We start from the raw sequence: 23,378 nt of genomic DNA on the forward strand, positions 1-23,378 counted from the left end.
TTCTAGGCTCTTGTGTTAAATTTCTCAACCGGAATGCTGCATTAATGCTAGTTATTTGCATTTAAAATACACGCAGACTTCAAATGTTCTGCAGGAGACAGTAGAAACGCTATATAGAAGACTGGACATTTTCATTGCCCAAGTTAATTAGTAAACATGTGCCTGGACAGAAGGCACATCACACCAATCAACCAATGGAAGATCTCCCATTATCTGTAGTAACAAAGGAACAGTTGGTTGGCAGTGCTAAGAGCTGCTGTGGTTTCACTGCAGAGACAGTGCATGAAAAAAACCTGCTGGACCCAGTGGCTTTAACACTAAGCAATTGGGGTTTTCTTCCATGTGTCATGCTAGGAAGCACAAACCCAAGACTGGAAATCTGTTACAGGTAGATACTTTTGGAGAAACAAATATTTAACTACTCTCAAACTCTGAAATGCCTTTTTTAAAAATGGGCACCTTACCAACAATGGTACTAATATTAAAATTAACAAAGTATCGCTTGCATAAGCATCCCACTTAGCTTAACCATTAGTCAGCAAAAATCTGTCTTAGCACCATAATGCCCCATTGCTCTGAATGGCATCTTAGGCACCAGTTATGTTAGGTCCTTTTGAAGCAACGCATTTCCAAGATGTATCATTATGAATTCTAAAATATATATATGTGATATGATCTTTGTCAGGGGATCACCACCTCCATTGGCAGGGGATGGACTCAGATGTATAGATCTTTTCTATGTCTAAGTTCTATATTCCTATTAGTAATCTGTAATTAGAAATTCAAAGGACAAGTATATATGTAACATTTGCTAAACAGAAAACAAATTAAAGAAGTTCACATGTTCAAGGCTTCATACGCAAAAAATCCTGTTTAGCCCACTGGTTTAAATCCCTAATAAAACACCGTAAAACTAACGGTAAAATCCTGCCCGCCGCCCCCCCGAATCAATGACAACCCCATTGACTTCAGGATTTCATCCTAGACTTTCAGAAAACCCAACTAGTATGTCATCTGCTCCTAACAATATATAGACATTTATACCATTTTGTGATGTCTGCACATATCCCATGACCAACTCAGTTGCAGGGATGGCATTTTTATGAATTTTCAATGGGTGATTTTCATCCTTATGGTGCTGGTCTCCTCTCTAGGACTCCCATTTTATAGATGGGAATGAGGTAGAGAGAGGCTAAGTGACTCCCCCAAGATCCCACATGGCAGAGCAGGGAAGTGAACCCATGTCTGAGGCCTGCGCCTCAGCCACAAGTCATCCTCCTCCCCAATCATTTTGTGGTACATATTCCAAAGCTACATACAAAACTGAATATGAATTTTGATGGTGTTAAGACTTTAAAAATAACTCAATACTTCAGTTAACCTGTACAAGATGTTCCACAGTTAGTGGAGAGGAGCCTTGCTATTTCATCAGCTCTTTTCTTTTTACAAACGTTTGACTCAGACTGGCAGAATTTCAGACCAATTCACAATACAGATAGATCAAGAATTGTTTTAACTGCTCTATAGTTTTAATTTCTGTTTGTGTTAAAACAAAAGGTCACCAAACAGTTTTGTAAAGAGCTTTAAGGGAAAAATTAAAGTTATAGCCATGAAGTTTTTAGTCTCAAGGTATTCTGAGGCAGAGAGGCTTATTTATTGTTCCAAGTTGCATGAAATAGAAAAGTTAAGCCAGAGAGCTCAACTAGTTATCTTACTCATCCTTAATTAAGAGTAATACCAAAATAAACCCTTACCCTTATGGTTAAGCATGCATACCAAAACACGCCTAGTAATCAGTTTAAGACAAACTGAAGTTGTGTTTTTTTGTTGTTGTTTGTTTGTTTTGTTGTTAAAAACAAAATGAAACAGTATAGCTACTTGTCAAATTTACTGAAAAAAACACTGTGGGTTACCTGAATTTTTTTCTAATAAAAAGTATATAAATGAGACTCAACTAGACTTCTTACTGTGTTGCTATTTACAATTGTACTTACCATAGAGCTGATTTTTAGAGGGTCTTTTTTGGTACCATCAGACCGATAACTAAAATAGAACACAATAAGTTTGACTTGAAACTAAAATGATTCACAGTAAAAAAAAAAAAATCTTGCTATGTCAGCATTGTCTTAGTATTTATATTTTTACTCAAGGCTCAAGCCATACTGTCTATTTGATTCATGCTACTGCTTACATGCAACGCCACTGCCACTTGTTTGTAATGCAAGAGCTCTCTAAGTTCTTGCTTTTGGTTACACTGGATGCTCTTAAAATGTAGCATGCCATTTACAGAAAGTAAAGGGGACGTTAATATTTTCCTTATAGTTTTTCTTTAGGGTGATGAGCTTTGCTGGCCACAAAGACTACCTCAAAAAAGGCAGTACTGTTATTTTCAAACCTTCCTCCTTGCTTAAATTGGGTCAGTGTTTTCTGGCCTCTAGGAAAGCACAAAATAGCTTGAGGAAATCTAAAACTACTAATCAATCATTTAAAGAATTGTCCAGTGATTGAGAAGTCAAATACGAAAGAATGCAGAGATTCTTTTTCAAGGTACATCGTTCTTGTAACTAGCTGATATTTACTCACGCAAAATCTCCTCCCAAAGTACAGATAAGCTGGGCACCAAAAACGCTCCATAAGGACAAGCCTCCACATTCCCAGGTAACCATAACAACACAGTTATCAGGAGACCACCTCATCAGTTTTACAGGTCCTGTTTTGTTCCAAATATCTGTTAACAAAACATACAGGAAAACATACATGAAAAGCTTCAAAATAATGATTTAGCTGCTTTTACCATGTTGTGCACAGAGTTTTGTATTAAACACAAGAACGTTTTGTTATTTTTCTGATTTGCTGAGTTAGAATCCTTTTCAGCTTCACAAATCTCAGCATGTCAAAAAGGAATGAAAAAGATATGAACACCACAATATGAATTCTTCCCCAAGATTTGATCGAAATCATGGGAATTCTCTATTGAAGTACATGAGGGGTGGAAATACACTTACTCAAAGGGAATATATTTATAATTCCTTACATTCTGAAAAGAATATCTTGGAAAGCTAAGACTTTACAGCTGCCCTTAGGCATCTTTAGCTTATACAATCAGCACTTAACTCATTAGATCATACTTGGTCCCCACTGACCTTGGCAGCATTACAAGGTTCATATCTTCACATGGATGACATGTTCTTGAAACATTTGTACTAGAACCAGTATAAGGCATAACCGGTATAAGGCATGCATATTTACCTCTTCAACTATCTCTCCCCATCAGGTCCATTCATATTTATTATGCCTACTGTGAGGAAAATTACTCTCTCTAATGTTCAGGAAACATTGCAGAGCAGTCAACTAAAGTGCACTGGATTCCTGGTGCATTTTTTGCTAGAATTTGGAAGATCCTGCAAGGTTTTCTATAGAACTACACAGAAATGTTGTGAATTGTCTTAAGTCCACTATGCAAATTCTTACCACTTGATTTACTCACGACACATTTTGACAAAGAATACTTCATGTCCCTCTTACAATATATCAGAGTAGCAATGGAAAAGAGGATTTTGTTCTGTATTTATATCAAAGGAGAAAGAGGGAAGGGAAATCTGAATCCTGTATTCAAAGTCAACATCCAAATACAGCGGTCAAGCAAGACTAGAGTTTGGTATTGTTCAGGTTGTGTATTATCTAGCCAGTGCACCTTGTGCTGCTGTACAGACTACGCATAGGGAGGAATTAAGGAAGACCTAACAACAGAACGTAACTTTTCTACTACAATTAGTCCAATGTTATTTCTCACTTGGCCAGCAGAGGGACTTAAAACCTAATAAGAAAGTAGTGTGTAAAGTACCAAGATTTACATCTTTTAAAAGGAAAATACTAAAGCATTCCTATCTAAATCTTACTAAAGTAAGCTATTAAATAAGAGATCCACACCTCATTTGCAAACTTTTGACTTATTTCACAAGACAACTATATCCAAATCAGTCAATTAAAAGCACCCAGGAGACCAACATAAGCACACACACGTAAAAGCATACTAATAAAACAAACTTGTTATCATAAATAACTAACATGTTTACTAGCATTGGATAGTATACGCAATATTCTTTAATTCCTGAAAAATGCAATAGTGGGTGGATTCAAAACATGCAAGAACAAAATGAGGTTTTTTTCAAATCACTGTGACAAAAAATCAATGTTCTATTTTAAATTGTGTGTATTTGGAAATCATAGCATAAAGATAGTTACAATTATTAACAAATATTACATTGTGTTTTCAGAATATTTACAAGAAACATGACACTCACACAATTTTACATGTTCCATAAAATCAGCATGATCTTCATAAAACACAACTGCAAACTCTGGTAAGAACGTTAGCATATATGAACTCACCAGGATATTGTTTTGGTGTCAGCTCCAACTTATGAGACAACTGCATGGCTCCTGTGGAGTTATCTATTGTATAAACTTGCACAGAGCCACTGGAAGAGATGAGACACATTTTATGCTCAAACAAACTTTTAAAAACCTAAGTAACTCTTACAACATGTAAAAACTGATATTTAGATTGTATAAAAGGGGCCCTCAGTTCACAAAAGTGCCTGACTCATAATTCATAAACACCAATGTATTTAAAAGCAGATAAAAAAGGCAGTTTCAAGTTTACACCATATTTAACAGGTTAAATTCTTATCATAAAGCAGAAATTATACAATTAAACATGAGAGATTTTTAAATTGCTATTAAACTAGTAAAATACTCATGTTGTTAATACTAAAAGTTCTTGATATTTAGGATTAAAATGTTTCTTGCAGACTGGAGAATGATACACTGTCAGTTAACATTTAAAACATGAAATGTAGGACTCAAGACAGATTTATGAAACTACCACTGCACTGAATACTATTTGGATCAATGAAAACATTCTCTACATTGTAAATGTTTACATGGATTCCAAGTTCATAATAATCCCCATGGAAGACCTTTTGATTTGATGCCAGAAGTCTGTCTTGTACTACCCAGTGGCATATAAAGGGTGCTTTATTATTCAAAAATAAAATAAAATAAAATTAGTACAAATCATAGAAAGGAGAAGAACTAAAAGAATACAAAAGTATTTAATTAAACATATGCCCAAAAGCAGACAGATAATTGGAAGACTAACACACAGATGGCCCAAATTCTTATAATTTGCTCTGAAAATAGCTACCCCATGGGTGAGAGAAATTTATACCCAACAAGGAGAACTGAAATGGAGAGGAGGAGGAGGGGCGAGACAGTAGTTTAGCATATCAGAGAGTTTCGATATTTTCAACTTTTCAGTGTAAAAGGTGCCCAGCCACCTAGCAAATTTGCTAAGTATCTCTTCTCAGCTTACATTCTATACTACAGAATGGAGTATTCTGTCAATAGGGGCTGTAATGTGTGTTCTCTAGTCATGTGTTAGCCCTATTGATTTTAAAAAACGCACATCTTATTCCAAACCAATCCCGCTAGTTTGAGAAGCCTGCTCCTGAAGCCTATTTAAAAAGTTTTAAAATTGGAAATGAAGTGTGAGTAAAATGGCAGTTTCAAACAGAGTACAATTGCTAGTTCACTGGCAGTGACTCCTCTTCCCTCATACACTTTTTCTACAAATTGTTGCATTTATACTTTAAGTATAGAAGCAAGAAAATAGACAAATGTCTTTAAATAATAGGAAAACTACAGGAGTGGCAAAACCCCTTTAGTTTTAAACAGCATTGTTTAATACTGGTAAAAAAAGCATAAAAACAGGAGTTCAGATGTGGTGAAAAAACAAAGTGCATACGGTTTCATCTTGGAGTGTTTGTAGAGAGCTACATGTACATCCTAACATCCATTAGCTGCACAGCTCAGAGTTTTACTCTGTGGTAGTGCCGCAAAGGAAATAATGTATTTATAGTTAACCATATAAAAATGTAAACTAAAATCTAAAAAAAAACAAACCAGAAGCAAGAACCACATTAGTGAAGTCACTTCCTTCGATCAAAGAAGTTGCCAGTTGGAATAAGTCTCTCTTCTGCTCTTCATAGTGGTGTACTTCTCAAATGATTCAATGTTTACTGGGAGAAAAAGTATAGCATACACACAAACTGTACTGAAACTATCCTATCATATGTAAAATTGAGCACTTCAGTGGCAGTCCAGGATGCTGAGCATCTAACAAGATCAGATAATAAATAGATCAGTAGAAGGATGGTACACTATTTATATCTTTTCATGGTGTTTCTTCTAGTTGGGGGGAACAAAATCAATGAAAATGAATCGATGGACGTTAAAAAAATGGTAGAAAGTCCCCTCTAAACCTTGCCTTCACATTATTACATGGATAATCTGTTTCAAGTTTTAGAAGTACAGACCACATGGCTAAAAATAAATCAGGTTGGAGAAATTCTCTAAATAGCTTTTATTTGTATATTTGTATTTCCATTGCTAGTAACAAAGTGCAGTCCCATCATTGCTTATAATTTTTTTAAATCCATAATTAATTTAAATTCTTAAACTATTAAACTCTTCTAAAACTGTAGAAGATAAAGGTAAAAAAACAAAACAGGCAATTCAGTCATTTAAATAAAAGAAAAAAATCTCATCCAAGAAATATGAGGTACTATTTTTATCTTCAAAAAGTTTATTGGTAAAAATATGTTTGCTCTTAAGATGCAGGGAGAAAGTGCACTCAGTTATAAAAACATGTCATGCCACTCAAGAAATCTCAATGGCAGCTCTGATGAGAATAAAAACTCAGGACAATGATTTTCTGAGAACAGAGTGGGAACAGAAAATGGGGAAACCCTGGTGTCTCACCTGAAGTGACAAAGAATCCAATTTAAACATTTATATAGCAAATTACATTAAAGAAATACTATAACCAGTGGCATTTCCCATATTTAGTCTGTATCACTGAGGTATTTATATTTGAGAGTTTACTTTGTAATATGCCCCATGTATCCTCCAGTAAGCTTGAAGCTTAATTTTTATTATAGAAAAAATTAGCAAAAATACTTCACTTGTGGGGCATTGCTTCATTATATTGTAATTTAAGACATTTTGACATTTCTTTATAAGCCAGAGCAAAAAGTTCTACCTACAATAGAACACCTAATTCATTAGTTTACAAGTTCCAACAATGCAACTTTGTACTCTTATAAGGTAGTACTAAATATAGGAAACTCTGTCTATGTTTCATTAAAAAGCCCCAAACCTTTCCCATCAGACCTTTAGAGTAGCAATATAGAACTTACTTGGCACATCCAAATGCCATTAATCTGTATTTGTTATTTACTGCCACACAAGTTCCATCAAAAACATCTTGTGCCCAAACACCACGGAGCTGCTGCAAGGGGGATGAAAAAAAAAAAGAGGTGGCTTCAAGAGATGTTATTTACGTAGCACATTAATTCATCTAAGTGGTCCCAATCTGCATCCCTCCATACGTGGATCTCCCACTGAATTCACAGATGTGACCAATGACCATAGAAGACATCGGGTGCTCTGAGACTAGAGGAGGGACTCCTGCATTGGGCCAAGAGGAATTAAAAACTACATTTTAAAAAAAAAAAATTAAGATGTCCCCTCTTTTTCAAGATAGAAATTATGTCCAGATAAATGTCTTTTCAAATGTATGCTATATCTTGATAGCTTGAAGCAAAGCGTATCTGTCGTCTTCTTTGAAATATGGCAAAAGAACAGAATTTTACCACTTGAGAACACAATATTTTGTAACATTTTTTAAAATGTTGCTCTCCATATTTTAATGGAGGCATTGAGACACTTAGAGATCCCAAGTCAGAGCTCTATTCTTTTATCATAGCTCTTAGTAAAATAGATCACACTTCTACACTGGAAAAGCCCAGAATATTTTTAAAGGCACTGATATGTTCTAAAAGTTTGTCTTTTAAATTACAGGAATGACAAATTAAAAAACCATGTAACAAGCGCAGTTTGCCTCAAAAACTGACATCTTTCTCCATTTTTGTAGGGTTGTTGTAAAATTTAGTTAGGGGCATGATATGTAAAAATGCCTGTGAAATTATCTGGGTTATGTGCTTTAATTTAATGAGAGCTCTGGTTAAGCAAAGTAAAACAGGTTTATAACATTTATCGTAAACCATGTGCTTTTATAGCACTACAGAAAAAAGTAGAATGTACCAAGCAAGGATTCATGCAAGTAAAAAGCATTACCAAATCCAAGCTGAAACTGATGGCTCTAGATAATACTAAAAATGTAAGCAATATAAAATCCAGGAAGCTGAAAAAGCCTTCTGTAGAGAATAAAAAAGTCAAGTAAGGAAATTAACAAAACAAAGTTGAATATATTATTAAATAGGCAAAAAGCCCCAAAATATCTGAATGTTAAGGAAAATAATTATTTCCCCCTGTATTGGTAGTTTGTAGGTTAAATTAAAAGTGAAGAAAACATCTCAGAAAAGATCATAATTCTCTAATAGAAACATTAGAAATCATATCTATAAAAGTGTAGTCACCTCTCAAAGCACTTAAATCAATAAGAGGTGGTATTCTGCCTAACGAGGTATTGCACAGCTGGGGAAACCACCCATTCTATTATTCCCTGTTTATAGCAGGAAACTAGCAGCAGAAACAGGAATAAAACCCCAGAACTGGGAACATAAACAAAATGACAGATCCTGAGCTGTTACAAATTGTAACAGTTTCATCGACTTAATGAGAAATATGACAATTTTCACCTGTTCTCTATCTGTCCCCAGATCTCTTAGCATCCTGTCCTGTGCTTTCCCACAAGGCCACACTTCCTGCCCTAAAAATGATTAATTCCAGTGATTTTTATGGACTACAGTAATTTTATTTGTCCATATTACCAGTTATGTTAGTGGAAGTGGCTCTACAGCTAATATTGAAGAATTCAGATGAATGTAAAGAACTCATTTAAAAATGAAAAATTAACATCAAGAGACGGGGAAAACAGTCGCAAAGACAACCTATTACAAAGAAAAAAATGTGTCGTAAGAGCAGTAAGTAAACCGTACCTCAGCAGTGAATCTACTTGATATTGGGGTAATGAAACCAACTCTGCCATCATTAAAAACAGCAGCAAACCCATCAAGTGTGGCACAATATTCCATATCTCTAATGTGTACATCTTCAAAGCCCAAGAATGAACCTGCTGATGAAACAAGGGCAATTGTTAAGAACTGTCATCACAATCATTTTGCTAGCCAGAGTTTACAATCTTTCAAGTATTCTCTGTGTATGTAATAGGATCTCAGTACAATAGGCTAGATTATCTATATTTACAGAAGGAAAAAAAACTCTCCTCTTCAGTTGTTAGGGCAGAAAAGGTTATGAGACTTAGCTTTTTGGTACAGAAGGTATTTTTTCCATGGTATCTAACCAATAAAGGGGGGGATGGGGACAGAGATGGGAAAGTACCTCGAGAAGACTGCAGGTCCACAGAAAATGGTATTGTAGATAGGTTGATGGCCTTCCTTCCATTTGTCATGCCATCCCAGTGAATAAGGTGGAGCAATCCATCAGCAGTAGCAACCAGTAGATCCTCCAGCATGGACTGCAAACTGAGGAAAAGCAATTGTTACTCTGCAGAGATGGGTTGTCTAAACCAAACACTCAGAGGACTATTCATGAAACAAAACGCTACTTTAAAACACTGTAGATAAACAGATGTCTGGAAGCAGTTACTCAAGTTACACTGTGGAAGATGTAGTATGCAGTTAAAAGGTTTATCAAGATATTGAACTAACAAAATATCAGAGGTGTTTCCACTTCTCCGAGAATTCAGAGTTCATGAACAGTGAATGGATAAATTAGCAGTGTTACGGATATCTGAACTCCTGATGAAGACTATTTTCCTTTTGTGAAAGTGGAAGAAATGTGTAAAATTATTGGAAGTAACAATTACTTAACCGTCATACCAGATTACTGATATTCAGAGATTATAAAACCAGAAGGGACCACTGTGATCATCTAGTCAGAGCTCCTGTATAACAAAGGCGGTAGGACTTCCCTGAATTAATTCCTGTTTGAAGAGGAGTTTATCTTATCAAGGCTTTATGTGACAGCTGCTAATCTGAGACCTATACCTATTGCCAGAGTGAAAAATACCTGTTGTTGCTAAACCCCTCCCAAAAGCCAGGCTCCCTACAATCTAAAATAGCTAAAACCTGTATGCTGTATTACACACTGTACTGAATTTTCACTTACTAACTTTTTTTTTTTTAATTTATTTTTTTAAATGCAACCTGTGTTACACTTTGCCTGTCTGGCTTCAGTTCCATTTCTTTCCTATAACAGAACATGGTCTCTTTCTACCCCTCCCCAAGTTATTTTCAGTGTTCTCCTTTCTTCCTCTCCTTTACTCACTCCCTATCACTCTTCCTTCCAACATCATGTTTCCTATCACCCTCAATCCTGTATTTCCTCTACAACCCGCTCACTCTTCCACCCATCCACCAATGCACACCCCTTCATTTTCATCACCCTTCCACAAAGGATTTAGGAAATTTACCAGACCCCTAAATAGCAAGAGGCTATTAGGCAAAAGGTCAAACATTTGGAGGGGTGCTCTTACCCATAGCCAATACCCATTCAATGAGAAATCTTCTGCTGGGAAAAGGGACAATACTAGGATTCTGACCCAGGGTGCTGTCCCTGGACTATTTAGGCAAATGTAGGTGTCTGATAAAGCTGAGTGCCCATTCCTCCCTGCATCCAGAGCCTCCTGGCTTTCTATAAAAGTGGGCAGAGGGGTATGTAGAGTGAAGGTTACTAGATTCTTTTCAAACTCACTACTGCTCACAGGATACTGAATGGCAGCAGCTAAAACTAACAAAACTCTGCTTCAGCATTGCAAAGCTCTCAGGCAGATGTAACAGAACGGTTTGCATACAGACATAGGAAAACATTTTATCACTGTAAACTCTGATTATGTATGTTTCACTATCAACAACTTAAAAAACTTAATTTTCTCAAATGAAGTCCTAGAATCTGCAGAAGTTGAGGGTGCCTGGAAAGAGTCCTTCTCATTGTGGAATTAACATATCATTCCACCTCATAAAGGCAAAGAATCACTCAAAAGATGTTTATTTTCTCCCAAACAAAATATTTTATAGGCACTTTGAACCCAGTGCCAAATTCTACATAGAAGCACACAAGCCAAATACAGAATTTATACTGGAGACACTGAAATAATCCTTTGCTAAATTTAATTCTGATTTCTAAGGCTATTTTTGAGTTTTCATAATCGTGTATCAAAATTTGCTTGCTATAACTAAAAAACACACATCTGAAGCAGCCCTACCCATTTAATTCCACAACACACTATTCATAACTTAGTAAAAATTAAAACATTGATTTGTGTTCCTTAAATATTTGCAGAATGAGTCAGAAATAGAGGTTTCCTTTCTACAAAACTATGCATATAGCATACATTATGTATATAATTCATGTTAGGATATAGATATTCAAGCCTGTCTGGAAAGGCCTATACTTTAAGAATTTAGGTATATGTTTATACCTCTATAACTAGCTAAATGATAAAACAAAATCTGTCTAAGGGCCTTCTCTCACTGTGACAGTCTGAGGCCCTGTTCTTAGGCCAATGCCTTTGGCTAAGAGGCAGCCAGGAGCTGGGAAGCGTGCAGTCACATCCTCACATTTCAAACTAGCCATATTGAAATAAGGCAATCTGGGGCTGTTAGGAAGGTGATCCGATCTATCACCTCCAGAGAAAGGGAAGAGCCTAGAAGATGCAAAAGGAAATTTAGTTTGATAGTTTTCTGTCTGGTAAGAACTCACTTATCAAAAGACACAGCTGCGAAACCCGTATGTCTGTATAGATGTAGTTGTGAAATCCTCACTTCTGTGTTGTTTTGTCATTATAAGTTCCCACTTTGCTATGTTTATTTGCATGGATTCTGTCTGGTTCTGTGATTGTTTCTGTGTGCTGTATAATTATTTTGCTGGGTGTAAACTAATTAAGGTGGTGGGATATAATTGGCTAGCTAATCATGTTACAATATGTTAGGATTGGTTAGGTAAATGTTAGTAGAATGATTGGTTAAGGTATAGCTAAGAATATTACTATATAAATTAGGGGAAACAGGAAGTTGGGATTCGAAAATAAGGAAAAAGGAACTTGGATTTAAGTTTGCTGGAAGTTCACCCCAATAAACATTGAATTGTTTGCACCTTTGGACTTCAGGTATTGTTGCTTTCTGTTGATGCGAGGACCAGGGAAGTGGGAGACTGAAGGAATAAGCTCTCTAACAATTCAGTACACACAAGCACCCCTGAAAAGAGGCGGCTAAATGGAAGTTAAAACTCAGCTATGACTTGTGTTTATATTTCCTCTCTCCCTCTTCTTTCACTATCATTTTTGTGCCTTCTTCCATGCCACCCCTACACACTTGGGACTTGAAAGAAAAGAGGATGAGTACATGATTCACAGATGTAGAAAAGGAAGTTCCATCTGGAAAAAAATCACTTCCATAAAACCAACAGACACTACCCCACAGTGCTACAGCTTTAAAAAAGTCATTCCTATTATAAACAATCCAGACTGAATTTCTTTCTGAGCAATCCAGTGCGCTTAAATTTATGATGTTTGTTTAGACAGTCTTTCAGGGCAGGAAATAGGTCTTTCGTCTTGTATTACTGTTGAGCACAGTGTGGATACGTCAACATAGTACCTTTCAGCGTGTTTTTTTTTGGGGCGGGGGGGGGGGGGAGAATGTGCTCACCAATGGAAGAAGGAAGCTTTCCCTGGACTTCACAGGTCAAGTTCTCCACTCAGCCTTTGTCTCTGTTCTAGCAGGTTTAGTAGGTATGAGGACTGGTACCACTGTTCTGTTTACCATACTACTCTGTATTTTGCATGAGCAAAACAGAATATAGAAAAGCTATTTAAAAAATAGCTAAGAGCTTCTAAAGGGTGTGCAGATGTGCAGCAGTAGTACAAGCAATTTTTTACACCTGTGCAGTGTCTACATTAGATGTTTGTACTGATGCTGCTATACCAGGGCAAAACATCCACACCATAGACAAGGCCTGTAGACAAGCGCCGAGGTGAAGTATTTGTGCAAGTAAGCTTCTACTTTCCATCTACCAGTTAGCAACTTAGATTTTACTTTCATTGGTCTATTTTCTGGTTCCACTCTTTTTTTTTTTCTTTTTAACCCAACAAGCTCTATTATTGAGGCAGAAACTCTAGAGACATGTATGATTATATACCACACCTGGTGATAGATGCTTGCAAATCCAGCACTTTCTTCATCTCTAGATTTAACGAAGGAGCACATTGCTCTTCCTTATAACGTGGTGTCCCCTTCACATGTGGGCTTCCTCTACAAGAAAAATCAAACATTAAATTGAAATAAGCTGATTGTGTCTCAAGTGGTAATGATTATACAGATCCACATTTCTCACTCAGTTTTTTCTCTTGAAGTGTAACTACAGATGCTTAAAAAGAACAGGTGTACTTATGGCACCTTAAAGACTAACAAATTTATGTGAGCATAAGCTTTTGTGGGCTAAAACCCACTTCATCGGATGCATGTAGTGGAAAATACAGTAGAAAAATACATATATATATACACACATACACACACACACACACACACACACACAGAACATGAAACAATGGGTGTTACCATACACACTATAACGAGAGTGATCAGTTAAGGTGAGCTATTACCAGCAGAAGAGAAAAAATTTTTGTAGTGGTAATCAAAATGGCCCATTTCCAGCAGTTGACAAGAAGGTGTGAGGAATCGTAGGGGGAAAAATAAACATGAGGAAACAGTTTTACTTTGTGTAATGACCCATCCACTCCCAGTCTTTATTCAAGCCTAATTTAATGGCGTCCAATTTGCAAATTAATTCCAATTAAGCAGTGTCTCGTTGGAGTCTATTTTTGAAGTTTTTTTGTTGTAATATTGTGACTTTTAGGTCTGTAATCGAGTGACCAGGGAGATTGAAGTGTTCTCCAACTGGTTTTGGAATGTTATAATTCTTGATGTCTGATGTGTGTTCATTTATTCTTTTAGGTAGAGACTGTCTGGCCTGGCCAATGTACATGGCAGAGGGACATTGCTGGCAGATGCTTACTTAAGAATAAGTGACACTGGCAAAGTTAAATATTTTGAATGCAGTTAGAATAAATCTAATGTGAATGTATCCATAGTCTCATGATCCTAGTCCAGCCTAAATATGAGATACTTCAGCCTTGATAATTTTCATTCATAACCAGAGTATCTGTCTGAATGCTGTTTATTAGTATGTGACAATATACTTTGTTCATTACTTATGTCAATTTTGATTTAGTGTTTATTACACAATGCTATAACACACACAATGCTGTATATTTTATAAAATTAATGGTATCTTTCATATGAAACTTCTCTATAAAGTTTACTACTAAATCTTTTCTGAAAGGTGATGAGAGTCCAATTCTCATGGTGATTCTGAAGAATGAAGTTTTGCAAACAATGACTTAGCAGGTCTTTGTTGTATTACGGAGGTTAACACATTAACAAGATACAAGCATTTCAACAATGCTTTTCAGAGGACTCAACATTTATACCAACATTAATTCTGCATCACACCTCATGAGAAATAGGAAAGCATTTATTACTTCACACATGGGAAAATGTGAGGCATACAGGTCCCAGGAGTCAGTGCCAGAGCTAGTAGAACAAAGCAGTCCAACTACCAGCCCCCTGCTTTAACAGCAGACCATCAGGTCTAGCACCCTATAGATGTGAAATGCTTTATCTTAACTTTTTGTCAAGTTTCACATCCCTAATTCTTCCCTGCTAGCCATAAACTTGCAGTTATTTTAAACCTCAGCTCAATCCTGCTGAAATGCAACACAAAATGGTCGAATTTGCATATTAAAACACTGTTGCAGGAGCACTTCTGCAAACCATCCAAAATCCAGAGTTTTGTGAAGCTATCACAACAGAAGGTAATTCAAGTATGGCCAAGTGTTCAATAAATTTATACTTATGATTCATACACACAAAATTCTACACAAAAAATAACCCCAGGTTTGTTTGAAAAAAGTCACACGAGAAAGAAAATTTGTCAGACAAGGTTAACATTACCACAACAGCCTAAACTTTACCCCACTGCATAAGCATTGCAGAAAACATTGTCCTTTGGGTGAGAGTCTCTCTCAATTACACATTCTCAGGATTCATCCCACAGCTTTTGTTTAGAAATATTATTTAGCAAGGAACATGCAGTGTTTTAACAAACAAAGGTAGTAAATACAGCAGACAGCCTCATAATTCACTGTTGTCTACCATTCCATTGGTTGTTCCTGTAACATCAACTCACAGGAGTGCAGTTCTACCCTAGTCTTCCAAGGTCAGAGCTACATCTATAGCACAGCACTGGTTCTCAACCAGGGGTACACGTACCCCTACCCCTGGGGGTACGCAGAGGTCTTCCTGGTGGTACATCAACTCATCTAGATATTTGCCTACTTTTACAACAGACTACATATCAGGGCTGCCCAGAGAATTCAGGGGGCCCGGGGCAAAGACATTTTGGGGTTTGAGAACCACTGAATTAACCCCTCTGAAGCCTCAGGGAATGCAGGGGAGGGGGGGTCTCCCTTCGTAGGGTTGGGAAGGATATTGCTCTTCTCATGTGATCCCTCTCCCGGTGGCTAATTTTAAATGAAGCTACCCTCCCCTGATATGAATCTCCCTATGGCACTGAAATTAAATATAGACTATAACTTGGCATTTGAGAAGTGAAAGGGATGGTAGCCCTAATGGAAAAGCTAACAGCTTGGCTCTTCTGCAAGCCTCAAACTGCTGAATGAGCTTTAGGGTAGGGAAAGCTGTGCCTCCCAAACAGCCTGGCCCTGCCCCCTATCCAACCCCCACCCACTTCCTGCCCCCGACTGCCCCCCTTAGAATCCCCGACCCATCCTGCTCCTTATCCCCTCACCATCCCCCAGAGACCCCACCACCACCACCACCCTGGGACCCCACCCCTGCTTCCTGTGCCCTATCTGCCCCCAACCCCTAGCCACACACCCCCCGGAATGCCCACAATCCAATCCCCCCTATTCCCTGCCCCCTGACCGGCCCCCCAACCTCTGCCCCGACTGTCCCCAGGACTCCCTGCCCCCTAGCCAACCCCCCTGGCCCCAGCCTCTTACCCCCGGCTCCCTCCTCACTCGGAGCCTCAGCGCCTCGCTGAACAGCTGCAGCGTGTCTCCGCCAGGGCCTGAGCCCCGCCCTGCTCCGAGCCGTGTGGTCAGGGGGCGGGGCTGTGAGCTCCGGGCCGAGCGGAGGGAGCTGAGCTCCCCGTGGAGCTCGCAGCCCCGCCCCCTCCCCACGCCGCTTGGTGTGCTCAGGCTCCAGGCAAGGGGCGGAGGCGGGAGCCTCAGCTGTTCTCTTGGGGGCCCCTGCGGAGCCCGGGGCAAATTGCCCCCTTTGCCCCCCCCCCTCTGGGTGGCCCTGCTACATATAAAAAGTAGTAGTGAAGTCAGTACAAACTAAAATTTTATATAGAGAATGACTTGTTTATACTGCTCTATATACACTATACACTGGAATGTAAGTTCAATATTTATATTCCAATTGATTTATTTTATAATTATATGGTAAAAATGAGAAAGTGCGCAATTTTTCAGTAATAGTGTCCTGTGACACTTTTGTATTTTTGTGTCTGGTTTTGTAATGGGTATTCAAGACAAATCAGACTCCTGAAAGGGGTACAGTAGTCTGAAAGGTTGAGAGCCACTGAACTATAGTAAAGAGGAAATTTCAGGAAAAAACTAGTGTACACATTCAATGTTAACACTGCTTGGAGAAGAAGTCTTTTGCAGTCCTCATCGAAGTATACAATACAAACACTGACATCTGGAGCCAGTTAATATGAATGCATTGTTTCTGCAGAACAGCAAATCTCTCTTAGGAGAGAATATAAATGATACAGATTAAAAGAAAAAAAACACTGAAGACATCACTGCTTGCTGGAAAAGGAACACCAAATCTCCGCTGGTGTATGCAGTCATAGCTCCTTTGGAAAACAAACAGAACTCTCATAAGCCACAAAGCATCTTTTTCAAAAAGATAGTGATAATTTTGAACTGTATTTACAAGTAATTCCACTATTCTATTCACCCCTAATTACTGCTCATTAACTGCTGATTATAATTTTGCAAATAGAATGCATCTCCTATTGTCCAAACACCACAAAGGGAGAGACAGATCGCAGTTTGATGAATTCAACAAAAATATTTTATGTTTTAAGTTAACATTGTAACCTCTCTGTTCATTGAAGACATTTTTCTAATTCTTACGTCAGATTCTCTGATTTAAAAGATAAACACTCTTTCTTATGTAATATGAATGTGGTTTAAGAAGGTGTATTAAAATCCAGAAGTTATACTGTATTCAGAAATGACAGACATTTTCATGAGTCGGTTTTACTATTTAAATCACTTTGACCTTTAAACCGTGAATGCATGTTGCTGACAGAAGCAGGAAGGAATGTTTCTGTGTTGCCACATCAGCAGCTACTGCACTTCTATTTAAATTCTAAGTAACTGCAGTGATTTCATACAAGCACTTAAGAGGGATGAAAACATTTTAAAAAGCCAAAGAACTTAATGTCTATGAGCTTATGACACATTTTCTGCAGAACTCTACTTGCATTAAAATGTACAGTGAAAAAACCCTTGCTGAAGAAATAGGTTAATAGGTTTTTTGCTTTTTTACAGGGTAAGCAGAGGGCCCAAAGGGTTTCTCCGTTTCTTCCTCTCCATTGGGAATTCACGTCTTGACTAGTGCCCTGGATGACTTAAGGCCTGGCAGAATTATGTCAGATGCCATGAAAGAGCAACCTGAGAGATAAAATTGGATTTTATTCACTATTTAAAACCTCTGATTTTGTTTGGTGTCCTCTTCAAATTTTATGAGCATACTCTCCACTCCATTAATGAAAATACTGACCAGTATTGGAACCAGGACAGACTCCTTAGGGACCCCACTAGATACTTGCTGTCAGACTGGGAGGGTGTCACTGATAACTACTCTAAGCATGGGTTTTCAACCAGCTGTGCACCCACCTTATAGTAATTCCATTTAGACCACATTTCCCTTGTTTGATTATGAGAATTTAATGTGAGATCATGTCAAAAAACCTTACTAAAAATCAAGATACATCATGTCTACCGCTTCCCCCCATCCCTGTCAAAAATGGAAATTAGGTAGTATGACATGATTTATTCTTGACAAATTTATGTTGCTATTATGTGTCACCTAGTATCCTTTAGGAGCTTTTACATACGGATTGTTTAATAATTTGTTCCAGTATCTTTCCAGGTATCAAATTTAGGCTAACCAAATTCCCTGGGTCCTCTTTGTTCCTCCTTCTAAAGGTAAGTATTGCATTTGCCCTTCTCCAGTCCTCCATGAGTTCCTGAAGATACTTGTTACTGGTTCTGAGACTGCTCCAACTAGTACTTTAAGTATCTGGATGAATTTTGTCAAGACCTGTCAACTTGAATAAATATAACTCATCTAAATATTATTTAGCCTGTTCTTTCCCTATTCTGGCTTGTGTTCCTTTCCCCCTTGTTATTGATGCTAAGCCTGTTAAACATCCGCTCACAATTAACCCTTTTATTGAAGGCTGAAGGAAAAATAGGCATTGACACCTCAGCCTGTCTGTTAAAGATTTAACATTCCTGATCATTAAAAGTGAAGACCTGAGAATACTCCCGTTACATCCCTGTGATTCAAGGAAGGCCTTTGGAAAAATCAGGAAGACAAAATTTTATGTCCCTTATATTTCTATGGTAAAATATAAGAATGGGGGAAGGGGACTGCAGCTTTCAGGCATTCTTTAATCCATCATAAAGAATCAAAGAGGCACAAATTCTTATCTTGATAAGATTTCAGACCACAGAATAATTACTTAAATATATTTTAATTATAAGTCAGTCTCATGTCACCTATGATGCATCTATTTCACTGCACAGCTAAGATCATGAGTACTATATGGTTATTATAGAGCTAAGAGAAGCATCTTCCAAATTATGACATTCATATTTTAAGTGAGAAGACTTTAACTTGACTAAATTGTTTAAAAATAATTCCCATTTAACTGCTGAACCTCTTTTCTCCAAAAATCTCTCACTTGTCTTCATCTTTTCCCATCTCCAACCCCATTCCTTGTTGTAAGTGAGCAACACTGTCCTCCCCAGACTAATACATTGGTTTCCATTTTGTTTCCGAACAATGCAGGTATATCCTGTAAACAAGGGCAGAAAATCTGAACAAACACACACAGAAATTTGTTACAGGACTTGCAAAATAAGAGCTTTACTTGCATATAAGCAGGGAAAGAGGTACGAGAGGAAGCATGAGATACCATTCCCACTGAAGTCAATGGCTTTCATCAAAAAAACTGATGCAGGGATGAAGGGAATAGGTTTTCTTATTTCAACAAAAAATGCTCAGTTTTAGTCAAAGGCAGCAACAGAACTCGGCAAATATAATGAGTTCCACTTGACTGGAAATGTTTGCACTCTGTTCCTAAAAATATGCTGAACAGACTAGCATAGCACAGTGACAAACTTGTACAATTTTGAGTGGGAAGTGAAGGAGCATGAAGACCTCCATGACGAAAAAATCTGAATACCTGCCATTTGATACACCTGCTCCATTCCAAAGGCAAAATAATTAATCCTTCAGAAATATTTTTAAAATGAGCCCTGTGATAAGTCAATGCTAGCAGAAATGATTAAACGGTATCCAGAAAAGAGGTAAATTCCAACAGAGGCAGAGAAAGCATACTAACCTCTCTTTCAACTTGGTGTTGCTAAAATGTTAGCAAGGGGTTCCCAGGAATCCCCATCAGTCCAGTACGTAAAAGATATTTTTTCTTTAAATGAAGATGCAAACACCAATACAGTGATTCTTTTTCTACTGAAGAGAGATAGGTAATGTGTAACAAACATCCAAAAGCCTGTTGCACCAATCTCCCACTACTTCTTTAGTCCACCTTACTACAGAAATATACCGCCTTTCCAGCCTTAATCAGCCCTGGCATCTTCACCTTGCCGGGACACTTTTGTGGTTTACTTGATATTTACAAATTATTGAACATTAAATAGTGCCATTATTAACTAACCAGCATCAAGTATTATGCCATGGGGAAGGCATTATATAGAGGTCACAATTGCCTGCAGCAGAAACTACCCAAGGGTCCATAAAAATGAGCTACAAAGATTTTTTTTTTAATTGGATTTGTGTATTTTTTGCTTCTTTGTAATCTGTGAGACAGGCCTGAAATGGTCCCTCTGAGCCATCCCACCATAAAAGTCCCCTTTTACTCAGGTATTTTCAGCTTAACAAATATTAAGAAAAAATAAGTATGGTCTTCTCTGGTGTTTCTGGAGGACTTCATTATGGGATTTGTCTCAAATGTTTATTGTGAATTTATACCTTAGTTGAAGAATTAATAATTTGAACACAAGCAGTACTACACAGCATTTTAGAAATATAATGGTGCTTGTATCAGTAAGGATGAACACAGAGTGGTGTCCAAGAGGGAGCTTATTGTCCAAGTATCATTTATAATTTATAGGCATGTGAAGCCTATTAGAAGCTGCATGGAATTTATTATTTTAAAACTAGCTCACGCATAATGGACGGATTCCTTTTTAGGGAAGCTGGGAGAGGTGCTGTCATAACCAGAAAATGCACAGAATGCAAGCATTGCACACAGGCAGATCCAGATGTCAGAAGGCAGTGAAACAAGTGAAAGATAAAGTTTTAACAATTTAAATTCCATAATTGTCAAATCACTCTTGGTCCACAGATGCTGGAGTCAATAATAATGATAAGACAGAAAATATATTGCCTCTATATAAATCCACTTTGAATACTGTGTGCAGATGTGGTCGCCTCACCTCAAAAAAAGATATATTGGAATTGGAAAAGGTTCAGAAAACGGCAACAAAAATGATTAGGGGTATAGAACGGCTTCCGTATGAGGAGAGATTAATAAGATGGGACTTTTCAGCTTGGAAAAGAGGCGAATAAGGGAGGATATGATAGAGGTCTATAAAATCATGAGTGGTATAGAGAAAGTAAATAAGGAAGTGTTATTTACTCCTTCTCATAATACCAGAAAAAGGGGCCACCAAATGAAATTAATAGATAGCAGATTTAAAACAAACACAAGAAAGTATTTTTTCATGCAATGCACTGTCAACCTCTGGAATTCTTTGCCAGAAGGTGTTGTGAAGGCCAATACTATAACGGGGTTCAAAAGGGAGCTAGACAGATTCATGGAAGTAAGTCCATCAATGGCTATTAGCCAGGATGGGCAGGAACGGTGTCCCTAGCTTCTGTTTGCCAGAAGCTGGGATTGGGTGACTTGATGATAACCTGTCTGTTCATTCCCTTTGGGGCACCTGCCATTGGCGACTGTCAGAGGACAGGATACTGGGTTTGATGGACCTTTGGTCTGACCCAGTATGGCCGTTCTTATGTTCAATTTACACAAGAATATGCGAAGAATTGCCCTCAGTAGGCTAACCAGCAAATACCTGCAGAAAAATAAATTAATCTCCAACATGCAAGACTAAATCTTTGTGATCATGCCATTCATGGAATGTAAAATCATGCTTGCCAAAACATGTCCTTTCCACAACACCTTTGCAAGGTAGTTTGATGCTTCAGACATTAAAAACTTTGTCTTCAGAGACAGGCATTATAAATAAAGAAATCGTATTATATATTGCATAAGCAAATTATGAGAAGACAAATCTCCACCCAACCACTTGTGACACTCCTGGCTACTGACAAAGAACTCCAAAAGGCAATGAATGTAAGACAGATCCTGGCTGCACTGACAAATTAAACCATTTTAGATTAACTGTTTAAACATGGTTCGTGCCTACAGTTTAGTCAGTGTCCAGTCATAAGTCTTTTATAAGGCACATTTTAATGCAGTTTTCATCGATGTGTCTACATTAGAAAAGTGACCCTTCACTGACACTTCATTGTCTAGCATGTTTTATATAAAGGGTTCTGAAAACTGTTTGGCCTCAACTGTATAAAAGCAATAAAACAAGTTAAATCCAGTTGAAACAATTCCAAACTAGGTCACTCTCTAGACTTAATTTTCACAAAAGCCATTTTAACTGAATGGTACCCAGTTCACAATACAGGCAAAACTATGGCTGAAAGCTTTTAAAGTGAATTCTTAGAGGATGCCATCTGTAAACCTGAATCACTATGAACTGGATTTTACTGTAGATTGAGGGAAATGTACAAACAAGCATATTTCAGCATCAAATACTGAGACAACAACTAGTTTGTTTACTTGGTAGCTTCCATAGGCCAAGCTCACTGCACATACCAAGGGTTCCCTGTATTTCTCCATTCCACTCCAGAAGATCCCTAGGAGCCACTCTCCCATTCCCCTTTATTTCGGGGACCTCCCTGTAACTCCTCCACCTGCTCCTTCATGCCTGGAGCTGTGCGTGCCCCATTCCTGGGTTTCTGTGTCCCACCCATACCAGGGTCCTGAATTCTCTGCCCCATGCCAGTGGCTCTGCGTGCACCCATATTTCCATGCCCTCCCTTCCCCCACTCGTGGCAAGGGCTCTATGAGCCCCCACTTTCCCTCCCCCATTCCAGAGTTCTATTTCCCACACGAGGGGCTTTGTGTGCTCCCATTTCGCCTCCCATGGCAGGGGTTTGCATGTGTCCCCATTTACTCCTCATGGAAGGGGCTCTGCCTGCCACCCGTTACCTTTTCCCCATGAAATGGGCTGGCTTCCCTTCTCTCCCTATACCAGGGTGTCAATCTCTCCTTGCCAGGAGTTGTGTGTCTCCTTACTAGGGTCCCACATTCCCACCCCCATGCCAGGACTGTGGGCACAACCCTATCCCCCTCCCACCTTACCTAAATTCATTCAGGATTTCAACACGTTAAACTCTATTGGGAGGATAAGTAGAGATGAGATAGAGGCAGTATTATGCTGGAAGGTGTTAATGCAGTGGTCCCCAACCTTTTTTGTCTGGCGGGCACCAGACGAAGGACCATGGCGGTGGTCGAGCATCCGCCGAAATGCTGCGGGCGCATTTAGGAGACCGTGTTGGGGACCACTGTGTTAACGGGTATTTCAGTCAGTTTGATGTACAGCCAACTGAGAAGGTGCTTGACACTCCAGCTGTGATAAACAGATGGCAGGAGCTCCATATGTTCCCCATTTTCAATCTTTTGGTAATCTGATTTCCAAATCAGTGGGGTGCTAACCAAGGATGCCAAGAACATTCCCTGAAAGTTTTGGATTGATTATATATCATGTTCAAAAGATC

General features: G+C 38.2%; 1 protein-coding gene across 2 annotated transcripts in view; it reads right to left on the minus strand.

Moving 5' to 3' along the window:
* Nucleotides 1–23,378, minus strand: part of RIC1 (RIC1 homolog, RAB6A GEF complex partner 1) — an 82,078-nt gene that overhangs the window by 29,535 nt on the left and 29,165 nt on the right. The window contains exons 4-10 of one of the 2 annotated variants that reach the window (XM_045020485.1): nucleotides 13,251–13,358; nucleotides 9,430–9,572; nucleotides 9,027–9,160; nucleotides 7,263–7,354; nucleotides 4,393–4,481; nucleotides 2,584–2,728; nucleotides 1,995–2,043 (exon numbers count right to left, since the gene is read on the minus strand). In XM_045020485.1, coding sequence (XP_044876420.1) covers nucleotides 1,995–2,043; nucleotides 2,584–2,728; nucleotides 4,393–4,481; nucleotides 7,263–7,354; nucleotides 9,027–9,160; nucleotides 9,430–9,572; nucleotides 13,251–13,358 — 760 coding nt within the window. Of the gene's footprint in view, nucleotides 1–1,994; nucleotides 2,044–2,583; nucleotides 2,729–4,392; nucleotides 4,482–7,262; nucleotides 7,355–9,026; nucleotides 9,164–9,429; nucleotides 9,573–13,250; nucleotides 13,359–23,378 lie in introns of both variants that reach the window. The other variant, XM_045020484.1, reaches the window with a different exon arrangement.

This window comes from Mauremys mutica, chromosome 6 (genome assembly GCF_020497125.1).
Source record: "Mauremys mutica isolate MM-2020 ecotype Southern chromosome 6, ASM2049712v1, whole genome shotgun sequence".
Taxonomy (NCBI): Eukaryota; Metazoa; Chordata; order Testudines; family Geoemydidae; genus Mauremys; species Mauremys mutica.